The 10,000-nt window shown below is 48.5% G+C and overlaps 1 protein-coding gene across 5 annotated transcripts in view; it reads left to right on the top strand.

Annotated features, from left to right (window-relative positions):
- Nucleotides 1-10,000, top strand: part of LOC125040954 (serine-rich adhesin for platelets-like) — an 88,620-nt gene that overhangs the window by 12,122 nt on the left and 66,498 nt on the right. For 3 of the 5 annotated variants that reach the window (XM_047635757.1, XM_047635758.1, XM_047635755.1), the window contains exon 1: nt 5,030-5,164. The exons of 1 other annotated variant lie outside the window; for it this stretch is intronic. In XM_047635757.1, coding sequence (XP_047491713.1) covers nt 5,045-5,164 — 120 coding nt within the window. In that variant the 5' untranslated portion in view covers nt 5,030-5,044. Of the gene's footprint in view, nt 1-2,956; nt 3,010-5,029; nt 5,165-10,000 lie in introns of those variants that run through there. One more of the 5 variants, XM_047635759.1, reaches the window with a different exon arrangement.

Below are 10,000 nucleotides of genomic sequence, written 5' to 3'. Positions count from 1 at the left end.
ACACTTTTTATTTTTTGCGGATAATCTAATATTTTTCCTGAGAAGAGAGAGAGAGATCAATAAAGTATAAAAGTGAAAATCTAAACCTGCTTTCTCGTTTTGTATTGTCAACTAAACGCCAGTGTTTGTCCTTACGATTAAGGTCAAGATTCAGGACGCGGTTTGAATGGTCGTTCCCACGTAAGGGTTATCGCTGGATTCTATTTTTGTGTGCCTTTTTTGTCCTAGTCGCTGGATAACACTTACACAGACAAATGTTTTGATAAGCGTTCGATAACACCCATTGTAAACGCGACGCTTTCACACAGGGTCCATACGCGACGGTTTTGGAAACTGGGGATGTAGGTTACGATGATGCTGTCGGTGATGGAGGGAGAGGCAGAGGTGATAGAAAGCGAGAAAGGGAAGTGAGAAGAGAAGAGAAAGAGGGTGAAGCATATACAGACAAAAAAGACTAAAACAAAAATAATGAGGTTGTATGCACAGAAGAGGCCAAGGTCGAGGCAGTCCTGATGACCACACCTGACGAGACTTATGCATGTTGTTACCGCGAAGTGACAGCTGCAACTTTTTTCTCAATTTTTTTTTTTTACATGGTGAAGGCATCGCAGCAGAGGAGCTTGGATAAGGCGGCTATTCCAACGAGAAAACAGACACACACACACTCACACACACACACACACACACACACACACACACACACACACACACACACACACACACACACACACACACACACACACACACACACACACACATTTTTAAAACTTTCTTCATATCGCAGAAAGGCTGATGCAGATCCCTGTAAATGCCAGATTTATTATTTATTCTATAAATCCGTATATTCGTTCAGTCCCACGTTGCCAGACGGTTGTAAGTCAGTTGTAATTCTAAAAGCTTTAATTACATCTCAGAAATCCCTTGGCGTGTGGGGAGCGGCACGCGCATCACCCCCCCCCCCCCCCACACGTCACCTCAACTCCAGCTCCAAATCTCTCTCTCTCTCTCTCTCTCTCTCTCTCTCTCTCTCTCTCTCTCTCTCTCTCTCTCTCTCTCTCTCTCTCTCTCTCTCTCTCTCACTCTTTCTCTCTCTCACTCTCTCACCCCCCACCTCCCTACTCTTATCCTAACTCCAGCTCTACCTCCTCTTCCTCCCTTCCCACCCCTACCTCCCCACTCTCACCCCAAATCCAGTTTCAACGCCCCTTTCTCCCTCTCATCCCCAGCCGCCACCCTCGCCCCCAGCCCCATGCACGTGGCAGGTGTGGAGCACGTGTAATGATCTGGATTACGGGTACGGAAAGGACACGTGTTATGGGTCCGGTGTGGGGGGGGGGGGTGCAGGTACGAGGGTTGAAGGGGGAAGGGGGGAAGGGGCGAAGGGGCGCGACAACCCCCCCGGCTTTTCCCTACGCCCGCTGCATCGGATTACACGCCACTGATCTGCAACAAACATATTCAAAATTGCGGTGGGATCCCTGTTCGACGGAGATGATGACAGGATGCCGGGAGGCTGGGAAGAACCTGAGATGATGAGAGGGGGCGAAGATGCAGAGATGCTTTACGTATAATTTGGGTTCATTCCTGTGGTTGTCCATGTGCCTGTATGTGTGTGTGTGGGAGTGCGGGGAACAGACGGAAGACAGGCAAACATATAGGAAAGGGTTGGGGATGAGTGTCTCTGTTTTGTGTGTGTGTGTGTGTGCGTGTGTCTGTGTGTTTGACTTTCCGTCAATTTAAACCCGCCAGCGAATGAACCAATAAAGGGATGACTAATCACGCAACCCCCTAACCTACCCACCCATCTCCTTGCCCCCCCCCCCCTACCCCAAGTCCACCTCCCCATCGCCTCATCTTCCCTTCACCCTCTTCAGGTACGGTCGAACGGCGCAAGTGAGAAAAGGTATAATTGAATGAATCCCCGTCATTAATTGCTACCTGGGGCGAGGTTGATTAGCATTCCAGCCTTAATTGATTTCGATTCTGACGTGCGTTGATGCGTCGCTGCTGCTTGGCCCGTAATTACCGGCTTGGGGGACGTGTATGTCTTTGCGTTCCCGTTGCAAAGAAGATACTTTCCTCCCCTCTTTCATTTCTCTTTTCTCCCTCTTTCCTCACCCTTTTCTCTCGCCCTTTTTTCCTCTTTCTTCCCCCATCCTCCCCACTTTCTTCTTCCTTCCTCCCTGTTTTCCTCCCCATCTCTCTCTCCACTTTCTCCCCTCTTCCTCCTTCCTCCCTTCTTTCTTCCCCATCTCTGCCTATCTCTCCCGTCTTCCTCCTTCCTCCAGGTTGATCTTGCAACAAGAGAGGGCTTTCAGCGACTCTTTCTTGAATAGTGTTTTGGTGTGAGGGCGTTATCGTGTCCTTTTTGCTCGTTAAACGTGGAGCGCGAGGGATGGTGTCCCAATGAGGCGGGCGGGAGATGACGTTTACGATTTTGTCATTAGAGACTTCATTAACCCGATGATGATGGATCGTTTTTATGTGTTTTGTTGTGTTGATTTTTTTTTTTTCTCTCTCTCTCTCGTCTACAGTTTGTTTCTAGTTTTTCCCTTTTTCTGTTCCATCCACGCCGTATTCTTTTTTCTTATTTCTTTATTCTCTGTTTTCTGTCTGGGAAACTGTATATAGATCTCAGATGTCCTTTTAATTTTACTTAATTTTTACTTTTTTTTTTGTTTTGTTTTTATCTAACTCTTCTTTCCTCCATCTTTTCAATCTCCATCCTTCCCCTTTGCCTTCCCCGCTCTCCCTCCATTCTTTCTTCTTCCCCTCAGCTTCCCTGCCTCCCCTTCCTGCCATGGTCCCTTTCCCACCCATGAAAAAACGACACAAGTTAGCTCAAAGTTAAAGCCCTCGCGAGTGTGTGACTCCAAATTTAATGCCAAACCCAAATTGTTTACGTAACACGGGAAATTTGTTTTTACTAACTTCCTTTTTTCTCTTTCTTTGACAGGTACGTGTTGATGCTGTAGCGTAGCGTGTGAGTTGTGTGCTTCAGGCCTAAGTGTGAGTAGTTGCCGCTGTATTTGTCTCGTATTTTCACTTCAATTCGCTCGCAGTCTGTTAAGGGTTTTGAGGGAAGGCCACTTAGCCGTGTTCAAAATCGTTCTCAAAGGGCGTATGGCATGTTACTTTCTAGATTCGTCCTCCCAGCAATGTTTGACATTTCGTTGAGGAATGGGCGTTCACGGAGCTCGAGAGGGACCGGAGTGGGCGTGGGTAGGGGTACCCAGGCGGAACCTCGGCCTAGGGTGAGGAAGGGCGTGCCAACATGCAGACGCACGGCGGTATGCTAGTTAACATTCGTCCCATATTCCGGGGTGTGACGGGATGCCAGCCCGACGGACTGACTTACTCTTTATGGCGCGGGGAATAGGTAAATGAAGGCTGGGCTGAGGGAGGGGGTGGGGAGTGGCGAGGAGAAAAGGGGAGAAGCATGACATTTTCTGCCTATTTCGATGTCTGATTTTTCTCTGCTCTACTCTACTTTACCCTTTCTCTCTCTCTCTCTCTCTCTCTCTCTCTCTCTCTCTCTCTCTCTCTCTCTCTCTCTCTCTCTCTCTCTCTCTCTCTCTCTCTCTCTCTCTTTCTCTCTTTCTCTCTTTCTCTCTTCTCTCTCTCTCTCTCTCTCTCTCTCTCTCTCTCTCTCTCTCTCTCTCTCTCTCTCTCTCTCTCTCTCTCTCTCTCTCTCTCTCTCTCTCTTTCTCTCTGTTTCCCTCTCTCTGTTTCCGTCTCTCTCCCTATATTTTCTTTTCTCTCTCAATTTGTTTTTATCTCTCTCTCTGTGTTTCTCTCTCTCTTTGTTTCTCTCTCTCTCTGTCTCTCTCTCTCTGTGTTTCTCTCTCTCTTTGTTTCTCTCTCTCTCTGTCTCTCTCTCTCTCTCTCTGCTCTCTCTATTTGTTTTTATCTCTCTCTCTGTGTTTCTCTCTCTCTTTGTTTCTCTCTCTCTCTCTCTCTCTCTCTCTCTCTCTCTCTCTCTCTCTCTCTCTCTCTCTCTCTCTCTCTCTCTCTCTCTCTCTCTCTCTCTCTCTCTCTCTCTCTCTCTCTGGCTCTCTCTCTGGCTCTCTTTCTGTCTCTCTATCTCTCTCTCTGTTTCTCTCTCTCTGTCTCTCTATCTCTCTCTCTGTTTCTCTCTCTCTCTCTCTCTCTCTCTCTCTCTCTCTCTCTCTCTCTCTCTCTCTTCTCTCTCTCTCTCTCTCTCTCTCTCTCTCTCTCTCTCTCTCTCTCTCTCTCTCTCTCTCTCTCTCTCTCTCTCTCTCTCTCTCTCTCTCTCTGTGTCTCTCTGTGTCTCTCTCTCTCTGGCTCTCTCTCTGTCTCTCTATCTCTCTCTCTGTTTCTCTCTCTCTGTCTCTCTCTCTCTCTCTCTCTCTCTCTCTCTCTCTCTCTGTCTCTCTCTCTCTCTCTCTCTGTTCTCTCTCTCTCTCTCTCTCTGTTTCTCTCTCTCTCTCTCTCTGTTTCTCTCTCTCTCTCTCTCTCTCTCCCTCTCTCTCTCTCTCTCTCTCTCTCTCTCTCTCTCTCTCTCTCTCTCTCTCTCTCTCTCCTCTCTCTCCTCTCTCTCTCTCTCTCTCTCTCTCTCTCTCTCTCTCTCTCTCTCTCTCTCTCTCTCTCTCTCTCTCTCTCTCTCTCTCTCTCTCTCTCTGAGTCATTGACTGATTGACTCACAATCTCATTTACGCACGCACGCATGTATTCACGCATTCCCTCACTCACTCACTCTCATTCATTAATTAATTCACTTATGCACACATCTACTCTTTCACACATTCATTCTCCCACTCACTCATTCAGTAGGTCACCTACCATCTTACCTGCTCATTCACTCATTCACTCAGTCATACACATTTACTCACACACCCACCCTCCAACTCACTCACACACTCATTCAGGCTTACCCACGCACCTGGTGCCCCAATAGTGAGCGAGGACTTGGCACCATTGCCCTCATTGCCACTACCTTGGCTGTCCTTGCAGCTCTTTGTGAGAGAGGAGATTTAGTGTAATTTTGACCAGGAAGCGAAGTGTGCGTCTACCTTAGTGTCTCATGGCTGCTTCAGGCACAGTGCCTTGGGTGTGCCGCGTACCGTGCCAAGCCTTTGCAGACAGTCTCGTGATGTATGGCATCCTGGCGTTTCTCTTCGTCTTTTTACTATTGATGTCAAGGGTGAGTGTCCCTCCCTAGTTTGCCGTCTTACCTGTATTGCGGTGAATATATTTGCGAGCGCTGCTTTGTGTAGAAACGACGCAGGGAGTGCCTCTGCTACAGCAAAGGAAAACTCGAGAGTAAATCCTCCAAGGGGATTACATACGTCTAAAGTGCTTGTTAACCTATGAATTATATAGCCGTTGGATGCGGGTGCTTGGCGGGTACTGACATCAGGGCACGTGATGTGATTTGGTGCAGGGGTAGGGAGGGTGGAGCAGGAGGGAGGGGCGCGTCTTAACCTTGCCTCTATAGCGTCGGATGGAATAGGGCTAAATATACGGAGGGAACTTGGAAATCTGACAAGAAGGGAAAGGGTAAAAAAAAAAAAATAGGTAAATAAATTGAGGTACTTAGATTCGTTTCACCGCGTTTAGACCCTCGAACTAGGAATCATTCGCCGTGTGCTTAAAACCTTTTTTCCTGTAGAGAACTTGTGTGGACCGATTAGTTTTAGAGACGGCGAGGCGCGGCGGGCGGGTGGATGGCTGCTGCCGGGTCGTGGCGCTGGTCAGTGGCCGCGCGGAGGACAGAATCGGACGTGAGAATGAGTCGACGGGGATCGTGGCGCGAACCTGTCAAAACGGGAGCTTTTAAGCTTTTTTAACTGCGGAAACGACTAGTTAGAGCTGTTTAACTTCGAGGAGTTACGAGGGTGAGGGTCACCGTGGCACTGTCGAGTAAAGGGAGGCGCGTTGGCGCGGTGCCATGTTGATATCTGGCCGTGCCAAAGTCTCACGTCAGCGTAGAGTATTTACACTCGCTGACGCCATCTTTGTGTCTTGGACGCCCCCCCTTCTTCCCTTCATCCTGATCCTTCCGTTCACTCCCCCCCCCCCCCCTATCCACACTGTCTACAGGACCGAAGGTGAATGTCCTGAAAATGGCTTCGTGTAGTAGACAATCCCACTGTTGATTAGTTTGCAATGGCTGAAGAGATTGCAGTAGTTATTGTGGCGTTTGAAATTGCTTGCCTGCGCTTCGTGTCTATAGTTCGAAAGAGATTCGGGGAAAATTGCTACTCCACCCACCACTTTATCACGCTTTATCTCGTCTCCTCTTTGATAGTGGCGCCGCTGTTCGCTATCTCATCGTCTGGACACCGTCGCATATGCTGTAATTCTATATCTTCCTTCTCTCACTTCTCTCTTTTCTCTTCTTTCCTTTCTCCTCTATCTCTCTCTTGTCCTATCTTTATCGTCTTTAATTTCTTTTCTTTCGTCTCGCTATTATCCCTTCTCTTCTTTTATCTCCCTCTTTTTTACCCACGCGAACTGACCTTGGTCCCACGCACATAATCGAGACCTTGCGTGAGGTGCGGCATAGCATACGCACAGAGCTTGTTTGTGGCAGAGACCGTGATTGCCGTGGGCTATGATGCTGACGGAGAGCCTGACTACGGCACTCTTCTGTCTCTTCCTTGCGGGGAGGAGGGGAGGAAGAGGGAGGGGGGGAGGACGGGTCGAGAGTCTTCGAGGGCGCTGGCGTTGCAGAGGTAGAGAGGGTGCCGCATCTTCTCGTGCAGCCGCATGGAAGAAGGGGGAGGGGGAAAGTCTACACACGCAACCCCATTGAGGTGTCCGGCGCGGGGAGACCAAGGTGGCTGGTGTTTTGCGAAGCAGGTTGCGGGGTATAGGAGGGAGGGGTGGGGTGGGGGGGTGTAGCAGAAGGGGAAAGGGGGGGGGGAGGGGGAGGAATAGAGAAGGAGAGATTGTGGATAAAATCAACCGTTGTCTTTTGTCGCGAAAGGGTGCGTTATTAAGTGAAAGTGCTACTCCCTCCGAATGGGCGATGAATTTGAGGGGGGAGGGAAGGAGGGGAGAGGAGAGAGGAAATATTAGAAAGTAGAGAATAGAGAGAGATGGAGAGGGGAGAGAGTAGAGAGAGGGAGGGAGGGAGGGAGGAAGGAGGAGGGAGGAAGGAGGAGAGAGGAGGGAGAAGAGGGGAGGGAGAAGAGGGGAGGAGGATAGAAGAAGAAGAAGAAGAAGAAGAAGAAGAAGAAGAAGAAGAAGAAGAAGAAGAAGAAGAAGAAGAAGAAGAAGAAGAAGAAGAAGAAGAAGAAGAAGCAGAAGCAGAAGAAGAAATTGAGGAAAGGAGGGAGGAGAAGGATAAGAAATAGAAGGAAGGAAGGGGAGGAAGGGGTGCACATTCTCAGGCGATAGAGAATGGACCAACTGAAAATAATGTTGACCATAACGCCCTCTGGCCGTGACCGTCTCCTCCCCTCTCCTCCACCCTCTCCCCTGCCTGACCTCTCCCTCGGATCCCCCCCCCCCTTTCCAGCCACCAATTAAGGGGAACATTATCCCTTTCCTTTCTTTTAGTAAGGGAGAGAGAGTGTGGTGAGTGGGAGACAACATATGGGAAAGAAAATGTATGTGACTGAAAAAGAAGGGGAGGGGGAGAGAGAGAGAGAGAGAGAGAGAGAGAGAGAGAGAGAGAGAGAGAGAGAGAGAGAGAGAGAGAGAGAGAGAGAGAGAGAGAGAGAGAGAGAGAGAGAGAGAGAGAGAGAGAGAGAGAGAGAGAGAGAGAGAGAGAGAGAGAGAGAGAGAGAGAGAGAGAGAGAGAGAGAGAGAGAGAGAGAGAGAGAGAGAGAGAGAGAGAGAGAGAAAAAAGAAAGAAAAAGATTGGGGACGGGGAAGGAGGTAGAGAGAGGTAGAAGGAAATGGGAGGGTGAGTGAAAAGAGGGAGGGAGAGAGAAGGGGAGAGTGTACTTTGTGCGACAATGTAGTTAATGTCTATAAACACCGGGCTGTAGAGGCCATTGTGGCGGGGGGATTCTTACAGCAATTTGTTCACTTCTTTGTTGTTCTTGTTCTCAGCTCGTCCCGGATGAGTGACTTACTTGATATCTAGTTTTATCATTATTTTTATCACACAAATGTATTCTTATTTACTTATTTATTTTCACCTGATATGTAAATTAATAGTTTCTGTATACGCTGAGCTTATCGCCGGTTACTACACCAGAAAGCGTAGCCACGACCTGCCTCAAGCCCGAATGGCCACGGCAGAGGGCGGCGATAGGCCCGGTGGTCGTCTCCTGGTGCGAGCGAGCTCTTTCTCTTTCTCGCGGAGGCTTCTCAGGCTCCCTCCTGGCGTGGCTGTTAGCACCTGCAGAGCTCCGTCACCCTCCTCTCTCACCCTGACCCCCTCCAGTCCCCCCGTCCTCCTCCCTCTAAGACAAACCGCAGGTCTGTTCTGAGCTGTTGCGGTCGCGGCCTATTTGTCGTGGATTCCCTGACCCGCCAGGAGAGTCTGTGAGACGAGGCCTCCCGAGACGTGCAACTTGAGAGCTGAGGAGGATAGAGAGTGTTGCTCGATTAGGGCGAGCTAGATTTAGCTGTTAAGGAGGTCTAGCTATCTTGTGGTGGCCATAGGATATTAAGAATCCCATATAAGCCTACGTAAGTGGAAGATGCTAATCCTTTTTTCTTGATTTTACTGTTACCAGAGACGACCAAATATGGAATCGCAGCTGGGTGTTAGTGGCATGAGGTCGAGGGAGGAGTTTATAGGCCTATGCGGATTTAGAGAGCCAGAGGCTTGTATGTTATTAGATCGTTTATGCGATAGCTTATGCCCAATTTTACGGTGGCAGCAGATCCGTGGACGGTTACACACAAAATGGAATTGTATGCGTGTTGGTTATTTAAAGAAATATTTTCAAGGATTAACGTAAGTGGTGTACATAACTATTAGGGCTAAAGCCCTTGAATATTCTTTAAGGGCGATTATTTACTAACAAAATCGACGTCCAGTATATTGCATCACTGTTTTCCCGTGGCAGGGTGAAAGATGTAAAACTCCAGTTAACGGCCTTGTGGTCAGGAACAGTAAACGTCCTAAGGTCAACATAGGAATCGACGTAAATGTAGACGTCCTCCTATGCGCTCCAGGCCCCCAGTTGAGCCCGGCCACTACCCAGTACGAGGCAGAACTATAATTTTTGAGCAGCCCCCCGTGCCCGCTTTCCTCCCGCTGCCATTAGCGGTAACAGTGGCTCGGCGCTTCTGCCATCCCGCTCGGTCGGAAGACGCTCAATTACAGGCGGCGCTTTGTAGAGCAATCACAACGTCCCCATGGGTGATTTAGTGCCCCTTTTCTCTTGCTTGCGTTTTATGTTTTCTTTGCGGGATGCTGGGGTCGCTGGGGAAACAAATAGGGTCGATTTATCACACCGCCAGGTATAAATAGCCCAGAAATCGATTGGCGCGGTTGCCTGACGCCATAACACAACCCGGCTCTAGTGGAGTCTATTTCCAAAAGACGAAAGGTCAAACGCTTATTCAATAACGCTTCTAACAACAAAGAAACAGTGAAGCATTACGGTCTTTTCGGTGACCTTATCTTTTCCTTTGTATCACTGCTACTTTGTGCTGGATTCAGGGTCAGCGTGTGTGGAAATGATTTTGCTGTTATTGTGTAGTAGCTTTGTTGATGGTGACGATGATGATAATGATTAATCTTTCTTATTTTTGTAACTAATAATAGTTTTCGTTATATCCTTTATACTGCATTTGTATTTTGTTGTTACTTTTGTTGTTGACAATCATGTAACATATCTTCTCTTTTTTCTGTTGCAGGTAAGACCGTGGAGCAAGTGACAACCCTGAACGTAGCTGCGTCAGGTGAAGTAAAACAGCATCGGAAAGATAGATTAAGATCATTCTAGAACCAAGAGTTGTTTATTATTGTTATTGCTTCGTACCCTTATTTTTTCCTCGCTATTAATATACGCAGTTGGCTATAGAAGTTCGGAGTTATCATTGTGGCGCCACGGAAACAATGGCGTCG

Source organism: Penaeus chinensis, chromosome 29, assembly GCF_019202785.1.
Source record: "Penaeus chinensis breed Huanghai No. 1 chromosome 29, ASM1920278v2, whole genome shotgun sequence".
Lineage (NCBI taxonomy): Eukaryota > Metazoa > Arthropoda > Malacostraca > Decapoda > Penaeidae > Penaeus > Penaeus chinensis.
Note: the sequence above shows the minus strand (reverse complement) of the source record. Positions and strands in the feature narration are given on the sequence as shown.